At 41.1% G+C, this 16450-nt stretch overlaps 1 protein-coding gene across 1 annotated transcript in view; it reads right to left on the bottom strand.

The window, feature by feature from the left end:
• Positions 1 to 14852: 14852 nt before the first annotated feature.
• Positions 14853 to 16450, bottom strand: part of znf385d (zinc finger protein 385D) — a 93912-nt gene continuing 92314 nt past the window's right edge. The window contains exon 8 of the mRNA XM_085423794.1: positions 14853 to 15847. Within this exon, the coding sequence (XP_085279920.1) occupies positions 15596 to 15847 (252 nt within the window). The 3' untranslated portion in view covers positions 14853 to 15595. The remainder of the gene's footprint in view (positions 15848 to 16450) is intronic.

Genomic DNA, 16450 nt, shown 5'->3' with positions numbered 1-16450 from the left:
TGAGGGGCTTAGGTCACTCAGTAATGCACGTTAATGGTTACCAAATAACCTCTGCAGTACTTGATACTGAATGCTCAGGCATCCCAGAAATGATGACTGCTTCATGTTGAATGGAATAAAATAGCATTTTATTGTCATTGTACATGTGCAATGGAATTGTGGATTCAATAAATCATTGAATCATGTCGAATAATAACTCTTTATGTTCAACACTGAAAGCCATGAAGGACTAAAAGTGATAGGCTTGACTTTCACTCATTTGTGATCATTTACTTTGAGTACTCACGCCATAAATGCAGTGTACCACAGATAACTCCAACTATAAACACTTCATTTACTAAATTCCTTCGTTTTAAAACAGTTTCATTTGATATTTTTCCTACTGCTTGTGATTGTGTCCGTGATCCAGAATATCCATATTTAGATGAAAGGTTGGGATGCGAAGCTGCCGCTAACAAGCTTAGTGAGCAAAGTGTTTTTTTTAAACTGACGGTGCACATACACCATCTTACTGCGTCCTACTGCTGGTGCTAAGTCTAATAAAATAACCGAATTTTGAGCACTTTCTCCTCCAGTCCACATGTGTCCTCTGGCATGATACTGAAATATCCAAGCTGCATCCATTAGAGTGTGTCTGTGTGTGGATAATTAAGGTAGAATATGCTTGGGTAGAAAAGTGCTTTAGAAGTGCTTGTGTATTTACCTATAGAGAGTAAAATTGTGAACCTGTGCGTTTAACGAATGAAGCTGGGGATTGGTCTGGTGTTGTTACTCCAAAATATTACATATTCTTACTTTTTAGAAAATTTATGCATTGCATTCATTAAATAATCCCTGGAGACATCAATTCACTACACGTGACATGACTTTAGCATTAGAGTGTTACACAGCCTAAAATATATTGTTAATTTTTAGTTAGCAATATAAACCCCTCTTCTAAATGTGGGAATGGCAGATCTTCAGTCCTCACTGGATCCTTGTCTCGCAACAGTTAGTGCAACCTGGCTTGAGTTTATGTTTCCGCTTCCCTGTGAGAGAGATCCGTACCTGTTACTTGAGCTTTTGAAAACTGTGGAGAGCCACAGGCGAGTCTGGGAGTGTCACAGCTGCTCTGATCATTTGGAAACTTTTGTTATTCGCTGTAAATAAACACACTACACTATGATTCAGAGCGCTGTGTGTGAGTCCTACCTGTGTCCAATCCATGATAACAACACTGACTCCAGATCACTGTTTCCTGCTGAAGATCAGGTTCTGGCTGTTTAGCAGGGTTCAACATACAGTGAGCTTTAACATCACTCTGGGTTCTTTGCTAACTTTGTACAGTGGAACACCGGCTTACGAAGACCCCATTTAACGAAAAATTCAAGTTACAAAGGCACTTAACGGCAATATGCCTGTGTAATGAAATCCGCTGGCTCTGATTGGCTGAGCCCAGAATGCCCAGAATGCCTTCTGAATCATGTGATAACCCCTTGGCTTTCGTACTTGCGTTTCACTGTTCCACGTGAAAGACGTATTGTTGTTGCAGTTAGTAATTAGCCTATCGTGCATTAACGTAAATGTCAATTTTAGTTTTAATGTTTAGAATTAAATTCCATAATGTTATGTACATGTACGCGTATGTATGTATGCATACGTATGCTTTCTTCAGCCTCCACCATCTCTGCCACCTCCTCCTCCACCAAGAACTTCGTCTTCAGCCAGCATCGCCTCACTCAAAAGGCGATGGAAAAAGGTGCTTCGACTTATGAAAATTTTGACTTACGAACGAATTAATTTTGTAAGTCGGGGTTCCACTGTGTATATATATATATATATATATATATATATATATATATACTGTATGTAGTTACTTTAATGTGGTGACGTCCAGTAAAAACAAAACTAATGCCTCAAGTCTTCGAAAGTTGTAGATTGCTCCTCCTCCCAGTGAGCTGATTGTATGTGCACGGATTTTTGTTTCTATCCACCCATCCTGCAGATAATTAAGTCAACTTTGCAACACAGGTAATAATCTAGCCTTGTAACCGTGATGTGATTACTGATTTTAGCACAATAATGGGTTACATTACTGTGTTGTAGCAGTGGAGCTGAAGTTGCCTGTTAGAGAAGATGATCATCTGCTTGTCCAGTCAGGGGATAACAGTTTGTTTAATGACCTCCTCTCCACCACAGCTTCATAATTGTCCTGATTGAAGCCAATCGCAAAGCCCAATCAGTAAGGGTGTTCCAATCACCAGCTTTGTTACATTGCATTGTGTGGCACTCCCTACTGAGGGACCTCATCTGGACTACTTAGGTCCACTTTTCAGGGTGACCGTGGCTCAGGGGGTTGGGAAGCGTATCTGTAACTGGAAGGTCGCCGGTTCGATCCCCGGGCTCTCTGTCCTGGTCGTTGTGTCCTTGGGCAAGACACTGGTGTTGGCCAGAGGGGCCGATGGCGCGATATGGCAGCCTCGCTTCTGTCAGCCTGCCCCAGGGCAGCTGTGGCTACAATCGTAGCTTGCCTCCACCAGTGTGTGAATGTGAGAGTGAATGAATAGTGGCATTGTAAAGCGCTTTGGGTGCCTTGAAAAGCGCTATATAAATCCAATCCATTATTATTATTATTATTACTCTCATTAGCTACAAAGTTACCATACCTGACATACATGTGAAATGAAATCCAAGGTAACATTTCATGAATAAATAAAGTTTCTTTAGATGGTCCAGTCATGTTTTTTTAATAGTCACAAAAAAAATCAAACAACCATCAGTTTTAAGTTCTTGCACTGGGTTTCTGTATGCCTTTGGTTCACCCTCAGTAATGATAAATTCTGAGGGTCTGAATTGATCAACAACCTCTGGATCCTACAATTCCCTCAATTTCAGCCCAGGTTCGAGTTTTGTTAAAGCCTCTTTCCTGGTCACTATTTTTCAGCTCCACATTATATCCTGTTCTTTCTGTTAAAATTCGATGAGTCCAAGTTGAGATTTCTCAGCGGAGTCATTCAAGTTAGGCATCAACGGGTAAAACATTTCCCTGTCATAACGTTCAATTGGGGGAATCGGTGCCCTGTCTTTAGATTTTTCTCAGTAACCAGAGCAGCTTAGAAATAAAATCTTATGTTTTTCCTCACACGGATGCATTAGCTCTGGGGGAGCTGGCTCATTCATTTTCCATTTTGTAAAGATCATATGCTTCTCAGTTTTATTTCGTTCCTTTTCCAGCTGGATGCCATTGTAAAGTCATCACTAAGAACTTCCATTCAAAGTCAGGAAGAATTCAACAGCAGCATTTGGAGCTGTTAGAGGACTTCTCATTCACTGCCCTCAGCAGGGTCTATGCAGCTCTTTTAGGCACCTTCAACATTGATTCACAGAAGAGCACAAAGCTTTCTTTACACTGCCGTGTGAAAAAGGTCTCATATGTGCTATGCGGCCATCATTGGTTGATTCTGTGCTATTATGAATGTACAGTTCGTGGGCTGCAAACACCACCAGAGTCAAAGGGAGGAACGTGGTTACACGTGTCAGTCACAGTTACGAGAGCAGGCAATGCTGTCTATATTCATGAGCACTGTGATAACATAGCTGTCAGACTAGGCCTTGAAACTTTTTTGATTGCACTCGTAGTGTTCATGTAGCTGCGTTGTCAGCAGAGATTTTTCAAGAGCCAGATGGAAGGTAATATCCAACAGGGAGACACTTCAGTACCTTTATGTTATTCAATTTAATCTGCAAGTCGGGTCTGTTTTTCAGTTTGGTTACTTTGACCAAAACACATTTAAGTTCATTTTAATTTATACTAAACAAAACAAAAACAAAACATTTACACATTCCTGAGAGCAAATTGATACAATAGTTTTACAATGGTGTTGATAGGGTTAAAAAATATATAATTTTGGGTCAAAATGTGTAATCTGTGATCATAAACATTTGTAATCTGACTGATTGTGACTGATGAAAAATACAATTGTGCACAGCTGACTTCTGCTTCTTTCTAAATGTATATTTTTCACATAAACATTTATGTTGTGCTTTGTGTTTGAGCGGTCGAAGTCACGAGAAGCCAAAAAATCGTAAATATCTCATTAGTTTTTAAGCTGATTGCTTCTGGTCATGAATTATTAAGTTTTCCTTTTACAAAGTTGAGCAAACCCTGTCAGTGGGTCATTCAAATGAACTCAAGCATCATTAACGCAGCCTATTTAAAGCAAGCAGTGATACAACTTCCAGCCCTAGAAACAAATGTAAACACTTCTCTGTTTATAGAGTAAAACTGAGGCTTTGTCAGTGATGGAGAGGTTGGAAAGCCCCTGACCACACAAAAACAGCAACTACGCTGTTCATTGACAGCTTGGAGGCTCTCCTCTCCAAGGACATTTCCAGGACTTTTTTTTTAATGGCATGAAAAATGTTTTGTATTGAATATATTGGCAAAGTGGTGCAGCAAGTACAGTGTATGCAGGCCCTTTACTCATAACAGCACACAGGCTTTGGCACAGCCATATACTTAAATGTACACCATTTCAAATGCAGGGATGAAAACAGTTCGAAATATTCCAAAATTACCTAAAACCGTAAACATAAAGAAGCAACAAACTCTGTCATTATGTTCAGGCTAACCACTCATGTTATTATTGTGCGACAAAGACATAAACGGAAGTTAACAGCTAATGCTTCTCTATAGTACAGTGAGTCATTTTATATTGATATTATAAAGTCAGTTTGTAGCTGTGTTTGCACTGCAGAATTTGTGCATATCACAGGTTTATTGTCCTTTTGCAGTAAATGGCAAACACCAGAAAGGCTATTGGGATAGTATTAACCCAATATCACCAAAGGTTGTGCCTGATTTGATTAAATATGTACGAGTGTAATAAACTTTTCTTATCCTATAGGCGTGGTGATCTGTACATGACACTGCTCCATTTTACAAGTTCTACGCCAAAAAAACTTTGACAGCAGTGGCCTAAATTAGCTTCTTGGTACCATGGGAATTTGTTTTCATGGAAGGTTGGTGAACCCAACTCAAAATGAATGTATATAGGATGTTCTTATTGCAAATCTACCATTGAATACTGCAGGTGCTGCTATTAAAAATCATTCCAGTGTGACTGTGTGTGGGTGGATATGGATGGGTACATGGTTAGTGTGTGTGTGTATGTGCATGTGTTGTGCATTTCTGTGTTTGTACAGTTTGAGTGTGCGTATATTAAGTCACCTACCGTTTGCACTGAGCCTATTTTGAGCTTTAGTGAGTCTCTTGAAAAAACTGCAAAGGTGCTCTGAGAGCAAACCTTTCAGCGACTCCTCTGCACACTTCCCCTCTTGTTAAATCTTTATCTTTTGTTACTGGAGCCTAAAAGCACTCATCAAAAACACACAGGACACTAAAACCAGGGCGCTTTTAATGCAGGTGTTATTTCAGATTCACAAGCAGGACTGTGTTTCAAGAGGATCGCTGGCCGGGAGCGAGTGTCTTTGTAAACCGTGAATGTCCAGATGAAGTAAAAATGTCAAAGCCTTAATGGACTTGAATGTTAATTGAGGCATTTATCACAATGTTGAATCAAAGCTCTTACAAGGACATGGAAATGGGCTGCCCGGACCTCCCTGGCCCTGCCTGGAGTCCTTGAGGGATTGTCAGTGCAGCTCATGTTGAGTATGTGTTACAACATCCTGAGTGCTGTGGCCTTTAGGGGTTCTCCTCTCGACCGGCTGCAAATGAAAAATGAAAAACAATTCGATACAACTAATGAAAAGTAATGAACTTCTTTCGTGTCGGAGTGACAGGAAAACACAAAGTGATGAATCTGACAGCGTAACCTGGCCAGCGAGCGCACTCCAACTGTGCCAAGCAGGTAGCCTGGCTATAAATCACTTCCCTGTAGAGAGAATTGAAATAAGAGCTGAAGACCACATGCAGCTGAAGATGAAATCATCAGTTTAACAATTCCAAAAACACTGAATGTTTAGTTTGAAATTTCACTGTGATTAGTACCACTGATGCGATTCAGTTTAACACTTTCCTTTCTCATTATTAACTTATATTTATTATTGCATTTCTTGCCCCTTCTGTATTCCTGCTGTTTTTGTGCCATGACATTTTCCATTTTATTTTGTGAATCCCTTTATGTGCACGTCTTTGGTTGTTTTCTTTCCTTTGTTTTCTGCTCCACCCTAATCGTTTCCTCGTGTATAAATAGTCCTTGATTTTTGTTTGCCAGCTATATGAACCTATTCTGTATATACAGGATGGACATAGCTAACATGACAACAGCCACTGGTTTGTGAAAAGACCATTTAAAGCAGGGGTGGGGAAACTCCAGGCCTTGAGGGACGGTGTCCAGCAGGTTTTAGAGGTGGCCTTGATCCAACACAGCTGATGAAAATGGCTAAATTACCTCCTCAACATGTCTTGTAGTTCTCCAGAGGCCTGGTAATGAACTAATCATTTGATTCAGGTGTGTTGACCCAGAGTGAGATCTAAAACCTGCAGGACACCGGGGCTTGAGGCCTGAAGTTCCCCACCCCTGATTTAAAGCCTCAGCTTTGTTGCTATGACCATCACCAGTTTGGACGATGATTGGCTGTTGGTACAATTAACATCAAAGTTACTGTAAAAATGTTATTCATCAGATATTTGCATTAAAATTCTCCAAAAGGGACAAACACAGTAGTGAGATCAACTTCAGTGCCTGCTGCTGGCTTATCTGTCTCCTTGTGTGCCGCATTTAGGTTGTCTTTAAAACATCTCTTTCTGCTAAGATTTGTGTGTAAAAATACTGGGCAACAGATAACTGGACAAGTTATCTGTTGCCCAGTATTTAAAAACCAGATGTCTACAAACTTCTAAAAGTTACTGCAGGCTTGTAAATTTGGCAACAGCCATAAATAACTGTGTGGTTATTATTTTTTATAGGCTGAGCAGTCAGTACTTGCTGTAATTCAGTCATAAGCAGATAACCAAGTCGATGATCTGATTCTTTAACTCCATTGTTCTCTTTGTATGACACTGTGAATAAGGAAATGTCAAATCTATCAAGGATAGCACTCTTTTTTTAATCACAGGAGCTGAAAATGTCACCTCATTATGACTCAAGAGCCATGACAACCTTGCTGGAAAAGAATCCTTTTTATATTGTTGGATCATAATGAGCTGTGTGTTTTGCCTACAGCTTCATCAGGCCTGATGATAATGACATACAGGTTTTGCCCATTAAAAACTAATGAAACAAAGCAGATTTTTCTGTGCCAGTTCAGTTTTTCCAGGTTTTTAAGCTATAAATGTTCTAACCATTCTTGTTTCTGTTACCAGCACCTTATGGCTGTTAATTTCTGCATCAACAAAAAGTGAAAAGTATACTTACCTCAACTAAATACCAGTCATATTTTTAAAAACTATTATTACAGCTGAGGTGGTTCGGGCATCTGACAAGGATGCCTCCTGGGTGCCTCCTGGGGTTGGTGTTCCTGGCATGTCCCACCGGGAGGAGGTCCCGGGGCAGACCCAGGACACGCTGGAGAGATTATATCTCTCGGCTGGTCTGGGGACGCCTTGGTGTTCCCCTGGATAAGCTGGAGGAGGTGGCAGGGGAGAGGGAGGTCTGGGGCTCTCTGCTTAGGCTGCTGCCCCCGCGACCCGGCCCCGGATAAAGCGGATGAAGATGGATGGATGGATGGATGGATGGATGGATGGATGGATATTATTACAGTCAGATAATCAGAGCAAATTACCATTTTATTTCTCCCCAGTAGTGAACTGACACACAAAAATCAGCAGCAGCAGCTCAGAGGAATATAACAGTTTGTGTTTCTTTCTATTTGGTGACTTATTGCAGTGTTGCTTAAATTTAATCCCATTCACTTTGCTGTTTTTGTAGCATTTTTTGTTTCTTGACATTTTTGTGTGTAGAAGAGAAAAAAGATGTCCTCATTGTTAATGCTCCAAACAAAGCTCAGACTGTGCAGCACAAGCCCTGAGGGGCAAGTTCACAGGCAGGGTTTCCTTGTGTTAGCTGGCTTAATACAACCTAAAATCAGAAGTAATGGATATCATAGTTTGTGGTCGTTGCTAACCCAGGCTGTCTGTTCCAGGCTCTGTTTGCGGTCACACATAGCGACGCACAGTGCGCCCTGTGCTTCAGCTGAGAGGAACACGTCACACTATGAAAAATCCAAAACAATAATAACATGTCATAAATAAGGCAAGAAAGCAATATTTATTCATACTTCCCCCCTGAGTGCATGCTCAGTGCTGCTGTTCTAAAGCTGCCACGTTAAAAGCTCTGTGACTTTAAACTTGATACATTTGAATATGTTACTCCAGAAGCTCATTTAAGTCTGGCATTGTCCCAAAGTGAAGAGCACCCAGAAAATAAAGTAAAATTAAAGTGAAATCAATTTTCTGCCCCCTGTTCTGTTTGCTGCAGTAAAAGCGTTGTATTGTTATCAGGATGAAGCATAGAAATCTAAACAATACATGCATTTTCTGCATAGTTACTCAACACATGTGAATTCCTGCAGCAACCGTTTGTGCTGTTGTGCTGAAGTCACCAATCTGTGTGTAATATGGCAGACTGGTATCACCTGCAGTTGACTCCCATGTGTTTGCTGTGGGACATTGGCACTAATATGGCTGTGATTGGTTGGGTTGAATCAGAATCAGAAAGACTTTATTTATCCCAAAGGGGCAATTAATTGAAGGCACGTGCATTTAATTGTACTTATACTTTACTCTACTTATATTTCACACTTCAAACACTGCTGCTACATTTCCCTGTCTTTCTGCACAGGCCAGGGCCCATGCTGCCGCCTAAAGGTGGGATTGGCGGCCTACTCCGAATGGGGTCTGGGAAAACAACTGCTGTTCCCTGTTGCAGGTGTCAGCGTGTTATAGAACATAGCTGATCCTTGCCTTGGACTGTGCGTTTTGTTCTTTTTGGAAGTGGGACAGTGACGTGAACTGTTCTGCTTTCCAGTATCAAGGCAACTGTTTCCCCTTAAAGTCAGGTGTTCTCCTGAATGTTGGCCAGGACTAGAACCAGTGTGTTATCTGTGGCTCAGCTGGTTTTCTCATAAGTTAGTGCAGCTGCTAACAATCTATCCCACTCTATATAGGGGCCACTCTTAAAGCATATTAACAGGACGAGTATTAATGAAACGCTGGTGCTGATTTTAAACTCAAACAGCAGGTTAGGTGTTCAGCATGGGTTACACTGATGATTAGACTAGGTTAATAGAGAGACTTTGTGACATTCAAAACTGGCTTTAGGCTCAAAATACAAGTTGGGTCACCTGCCACTTTATTAGGTACATTTGTTCATCTGCTTATTTACTTAAATATCTGTTAATCTAGTAACGCAGTGCATGTAAACATGCAGGATGAAATTCAAACTGAGAATCAGAATGGGGAAGAAAAGTGATTTAAGTGACTTAGAACGTGGCATGACTGATGGTGCCAGATGGGCTGGTCTGAGCATTTCAGAAAGTGCTGAACTGCTGGGATTTTCCCACACAGCCATTACTGGGGTTTGCAGAGAAAGGTCCGAAATGGAGAAAATATCCAGTGAGCAGCAGTTCTCTGGGTAAAAATGCCTTATTGATGCCAGAGGTCAGAGGAGAATGGCCAGACTGTGTCGAGCTGATAGGAAGGCAATAGAAACTCAAGGAACCACTTTTTATAGTCAAGGTATGCAGAACAGCATCTCTGAATGCACAACACGGTGAATCTTGAGGCAGATGAGCTACAAAAGACCACACCAGGTGCTGCTCCTGTCAGCTAAGAACAGCAAACTGATGCTACAGTTCACACAGATTCATCAAAGTTGGACAATGTAAGACTTTGACCTTTTCCACTGAAACATTCAGAGTTTGGACAAATACCATTAAAGTATGGACCCATCCCAAGAATGGCACACTTTGGGCTCCTTATTTCTAGCTGAGCGTTGTTTAATGCCATGATGGCTTGGTAACCATGCAGATCCCTTTATGACCACAGTGCACCCATCTTCTGATGGTTGCTTTCAGCAGGATAATGCACCATGTCACAGAGCTCAGATCAAACGGGTTTCTTGAACATGGATTTAAATCTCTGAGGAATGTCTCCAGCACCTCGTTGCTGAAAAACACCATGAAGAATTGAGGCAGTTCTGAAGGCATGTACCTAAGGTGTACCCAACAAAGTGGTTATTGATCTTGTGGCTTCTTTTATTTTCAATAATTTGGTCTGTTTAAATTTGCCGACTATAAATTAAGTGCAAAAGTAAATAAAACACGTCTCCTGCAATAATTAGTGTAGAAAGGATCATTTGGGATACATTAAATGTAATGTTTGGTAAAAATGGAATTATTGGTAATGTATTGTTTTATTAAAGATAATATTTTATAGAAAGTTTAAAGGTAAGAAAACTGGAGAAACTGGTTGATTACTTAGTCCTCATTTTCTTTTCTGACATTGAACAACAAATAAAAACAATCCCGTTGCTGGGTTCACTTCCTCAGCCTGATGAGAAATGAAAATAAATAGATGCCGAGAGCTTAGATAAAAACAAATACCGAGGATGTTGTTTTACCATTTTCATGCTAATTATAGAGTGTGCAGTGAATTATTAAAAATTCATTTCATGTCACTGTTTGTTGCTCATTATTGAATTCATTGTCTTGAAACAAGCCTTAGATAAGGTTCACTTGGTTTCAATCTGGTCATCAGCTAGAGCAGATTTTCTCTTTTCTGAGTCGCACTCAGACCTAATCTACATTTCAGTGCTCGCTTGGTTGGACGTCCAGCTGTTCGCAGCATTTTCCCCGCTGACAGAGAAGGAGCCAGGCGCTGTTTTCTGCTGATAGCTCTCTTGAACAGCAGATAGAAAAGCTGAGCATCCCACTTACAGATGTTTGTGATCATCGCTCCAGTGAGATTAAATGCAAGCGAGACGGTGGCCAGAGATTCAACTCACAGAGCAGCGGCCTGGTCCTCGGGCGGCCTGCTGTATTGGTTTTGGAGGGCGAGCAGAGCTTTGGTGAAAAGAAGCTCCCTCGTCTGGGTAGAGAGCCAGTTTTCATGCGTCAGGGAGTTTGGGGCTAGATGTGCTACAAACGAGGGGTGAACGAATGAGCTTATGGTTCTATGGAAAAGTTCACACACTGAACAACTGACTTTAATACCTAGTGCAAGAGTTATGGTGTTGTCGTGAGTTGCAGTCTCTCCAAAATGTTAAAGCTCTCAGCCCTGCTTTGGCCAGTGATTTTGTTTCTTGGATGGAAGAAAGCCATCGGGGCTTTGAGATGTCAGACCTCATTGGTGTATTTATGGTGTGTGTGCATGCATGCCACGCTGTCTGTGAATTCTGCACGCTCACTTGTTAATGCTTGTCTGCCACGTATATGAGTTTTTATTAAAGGATGCATTCGTTTTTATCACGCTGTAAAATGTATTTGTCTTGTTTATTTCGACAGAACCGGATTAATGTTGGCAGAAAAATGTTAATGGCCAGTTACTGTGGCTTTTAAGAACGTCTTAGAGAATAAAGATGGAGAAGTCTTGTCCAAACGGAGAGATTTAGCTCAGTAAGCCACAGCATTGCACTGGCTGACATATTCCTTCATTACCATAAGCACGCACACTCGAGTTTATTTTGACTCATTCCCACATTTGCTGCCCTGCTGCCACTAATGGTTAGAGAGTACCAAATGTCTAATTATTCATGGCTGACAATAGTCCCTTAAGGTGTCTACACACAGTAAGACTTCAGAATTTTGTTTAGTTTACTGTGAGCTCTGTGTGGCATAGGTCTAATAAACTTGTACATGTAGGCTGTACAATGATCATTTCTACTGAATGCTAGACTACGATGACATCATACGAACATAGCTCCTGCTGCTACAACTCAACTTTTTTTTTTTTTTTTTTTAAACATCCAGTCTGTTTGGTGTTGTTTTGGGCTGTTTGTTCTCAAGACCATTACAAATGACATGGGCTCAAAATGGGCTCTGGCAGGTGGAGGAACCATAAGATCCTGGTAGCGGTTCAGTTTTCAGTGAGGAAAAAAATGAGTCATCTCAAAACTACCAAACTTGTGAGCTCCAATTCACCCAGACTCTGAACAGGCTGTAGTCAGCTGACCTGTGCTGATCCCATAGATTGGCTGATGGCTCTGAGGTTTAGTTCTCTTTGTGGATTTAGCCAAATACATTTCACGATATATAAGCAGATGTTGCATGAGCTATCGTGGCTACTTTCCGATTGGCAAGTACTTCTTGTGAGCATCATCAGTTTAAATTCAAACTGACGTCTGCCGCCCTTGAACTAACCCGGTATGAGCGACACCAGGCTGTGATGGCTCTGACGGTCGAGCAGGTTGTGTGCTAATTGGACGGTTTGTGGTTTGATCCCTGAGTGTGATTTTTCACAGTGCCTAGAACACATACATATGTGTCTGAACACGGCTTATTCTCACATAGCATGAAATTATTATCATTCAGTTTGCTGTGTATGTGTGAAATAACCAGATCATTTTAGCAAAACATATGCAGAGCTGTGCAATATATGCTTGGCGATACTTACGGAGAGAAAAGTTGCGTGTTAAATTACTTTGTGCTTTTGCTCCTGTGCTCTACCTAGATGCTGAAGTGAGCACAACTTTATTGACAACTGAATGGACACAGATCAGGCATGAGAGGAAAAAACCAGATGTGTGTATAGCTTGCAGGTGGGACCATGAGATGAATTTACTTTCTGAGCTCTATGAGATCACTTAGAAGGACGTGTGGGTAGAAGCACATACAAAAGGAACTCAGTTTGTATCGTTATGTATTAAACTGCCTGATTTGATTTATTTGTTATTACTTCATTAATTGCTCCCTTTAACTCCAGACAGTGATCATTTTTACCCTCATTCACAGTATGATCGCAGCCAACAGCATCACCAAGATCCTTGGGCACCTCTGGACTAACCAAGAAATTGCATTGTGGATACTTTGCTTAACACGTCCTAAACTCACCAATGTTTCATTAGCATTTTATCTGGACTACAGTTTCAAAGTTTTAAAGTTTTCCATTTTAAATGACAAGAAATGACTCTGTGCCTGACTGGCTGGACTTTACATAACTACATTCAGCTAATTATCAAGATCATGAGCTTTGCTGTATTACTAGTCCAATTAATCATCTGTCAGTCACACCATAGCAGCCTGTTTGGGCAAATTTTTGCACTGAATTAATAAGTTTCATGTCACTTAAAAATAAATCAACTGTGCTCGCTAACCCTGGAAAAAAGCAACATTATATTTCTGATATTTCAGCAGAATGCAAATGTGCCGGTAGCATATTTACCCTCAGGATTATAGATATGTGTCTGCAGTAACACTCTATGCTACAAATAAGTTGAGCAAACATTCTTCAGAAACATATTTGTTTTTTGTGGGGATGGTGCTCTGCGATGAATTTCAATTCTATGTTTTCAGTTTGATTTTTGTATTCTGACTGTGTATGCATGTGCACTACTGTCGCTCTGTGTATCCAAACCTTGCAAAAACTAAACAATAATAGAGTGAATATCCTTCATTGCACCAGAGTATATATGTGGTGTTTGTTTTTTAGGTACAGTGATTTGGGATTTCCATTTACTCATTTTTGCTGTCTCTAGATCGTGTGTTCTGAACTTGACTTTTGCTCAGAATAGATTAAAATAAAGCGTAGAATTAGTTTAAAAAAGCCACAAAGTGAAGCTTAGCCCAAAATCCCAACAGATAGGTGATGACATTTATTTCCAACCCACATCAGCTCAAGGCTCAGGTAGAATATTTTTTGTTGGTAAATTTAATTCAAAGCATACTATTTAAGCTGTTTTACCGGGCCTACAGTTGCTGCGGCATCTGAAAGTCACTTTGCAATCCTGCTCATCTTCTTCATGATGTGTTTGGATCTTCTATGCTCTCCAAGCCTCGCACACTTTTCACATAGAATTCCACTGCAGCCAGACTGCTTGACACCATTTATCTCGCAAGCATCAGTCAGCTGCAAGATGGAACCAACTTAGCATCGCTGTTGAGTTTGACAACATGAAATAGTTGCATTTCCTACTTTGTTCCTTGAAAACTGTTCGCTGTTTTTCAGGTTTCTCCAACACCATCATAAATAACCTCTTTATGTCCCTGTAAATTTTAATATGTGCACTATACGGCAGTGGCTGTTCTGCCAGAGCCAGAATTACATTTTCCCCATTTTGTCACCTTGAAGTTTAGCATGATCTCCAACTCGAATATCCAATATTCTTGATCTTCAACGTGGGTGGGCGTGTTCTCGACACAGCAAGTCTCTTTCAGGACCACGCCCGCTGGCTCTAGCACCACCCATCTCACCCGCCTGCTTTTTATTAAAAATGAATTAAATGCTCGTGACACTTTCCATGTGAGAATCCCATTATGCTCGTATGCGTGTGGAAGGCCTGGAAGGTCTCAGAACAGAGCCATAGCAGCACATATAAATTATTGCACATGGAAATAATCTTCTTTTCACTTTAGTGGTGTTCTTTAGAAATGTTTGAAAACTGGATGAATATTATTGAAATTACACAGCTGTACACTGGATGATCAAATATTGTTAAGAATTATTCAGAACTTGCTGATGTAACTCAATGTTGTAAGCTCATATGAATACTATGACTGTAACTGTGATTTTATCCAATGAATTGGTCATGGCCACCAGCATTAACAAATTAGGGCTCTTTTATTTTAAACTGTTCACCTTTTACACATTGACAGTTAACACAGACAAGCCTTTGTGGTCCCTCTGGCCCGAGACATGGTCAGTGACAATGTGTGCTGGATATCGACTGGGATGGCTTATGGTGGATGGAAAGCTTTCTCTCTCTCTCGCGCGCGCGCGCACGCGCACACACACACACACACACACACACACACACACACACACACACACACACACACACACACACACACACACACACACACACACACACTTATGCAAGAACGGATACAAAAAACACAGTACAACATATACTAACCATCTAACATAGTCTAACCATCTAATGTAGACATCAACGGAGGAGGGGCTTAAAGTGCATACAGGAACAGAGGAGGGCTTTGCTCACTCCTACAATTTGTAACAACCTTTTAAATTATGAGTGACAGTAATCCTCCACCAAAGCAGTGATCTAAGTGCCACGCTGCATCTTTACAGAAAGCATATCCCCACCATATTTTAGCTCAAACGGCGCCTCGCTTCATGAAATAATGACACTGCATAGTTCACGGGGTTAGTCTTATATATTATTGCGGTACAATGTAGGTTCAAGTCCGGGGTCTAGGCATGAGCCATGGGCAGCAGGATGGCACAGAAAGCATGTAAAGTCCAGTGAGATTAGAGAAATAAATCCAGCATGAGAAAGCACCCGATGCTCTGAATGGAGGTTAATCCACATGAGGAGAGGTGAGAAACAGTACAGGTCCGATAATGACACGATGATGTTCAGTATTCTGGATGCATAGGAGGAGTACGTTTGCCGAAAGCACTCCTGGTCTGGTCTGGGTGACCCGTATGGTCAGTTCCTTGAGCAGAGGCAGAGTAGCTCCAGCTGGGTCGAACGGGTCAATAAGGGGCAAATAGGACTTGTGGATGGGAGGTCCTGACAGGCCCGGGGGCTGGGCGGAGCAGTGCAGCAGGCAGGGTTTGTGTCTGAAAGAGCGCAGGGGTCGGGGTGTGATTAGTGGCGCTGTTCGTGCGGTGCGTGAAAGAGTTGCCGATGGCTGCGGCAGCTGCTGCCACTGCCGCCAGGTGAGCGGGTATGATCTGTGTGGTCAGAGGGTGACACTGGCGCTCCTTCCCCAAAATCAATTTTATCTGGTGGAGACAGGGGAAAAAACAGTTAATACAGCCTTATATGTGCACAGGATAGAGAGAGCAAGGGAACGGTACAATCAAGACATCTCTGCAAAGCTGTCACACAAAGTAAACGTATACTCTAAACCAGGCAGGATACAATTCCTAGTATGTTACGTTTTCACAGCGATACAAGAATGTAATATTCTTTCATTTTAAAAAAACAAGATGGCTTTTGGTTATTGAATGTGATCTAAAGTTAGAGCAAATAGTTTCCAGGACAGGAGCATAAATCTAAATTAAACTGCTAAAATCAAGACAAGTTTTGCTGTTTGTAAATTAGACAAACTACCAATCCTGCTCGGTCTGCTTGGACCCACATTTTACAACGTTCAAACATTTTATTCAACTGCTGGATAATTAAAATAGGTCCTGCATACCACATCAGAAACTCTTTGTATTTGCTCACTGAACATATTAAATTTACTTTTTCCTGCTTAAGTTTCTGTTTTTGTTTACAGGTTGGTTGTGAGACCAGAGGCCTTTATTATGAAACAGGATTTTATCTTCTCCAGGTAACTTCAGGGTTAACGTGAGATTTCCTGTAATAGAAGGGGGTTCCAG

The sequence above is a fragment of the Rhamphochromis longiceps genome, linkage group LG11 (genome assembly GCF_057381845.1).
Source record: "Rhamphochromis longiceps isolate RC_006_pf linkage group LG11, R_longiceps_female_GT1.1, whole genome shotgun sequence".
Lineage (NCBI taxonomy): Eukaryota > Metazoa > Chordata > Actinopteri > Cichliformes > Cichlidae > Rhamphochromis > Rhamphochromis longiceps.
The sequence above is the reverse complement of the archived record's forward strand: the minus strand, read 5'-3'. Positions and strand labels throughout refer to the sequence as shown.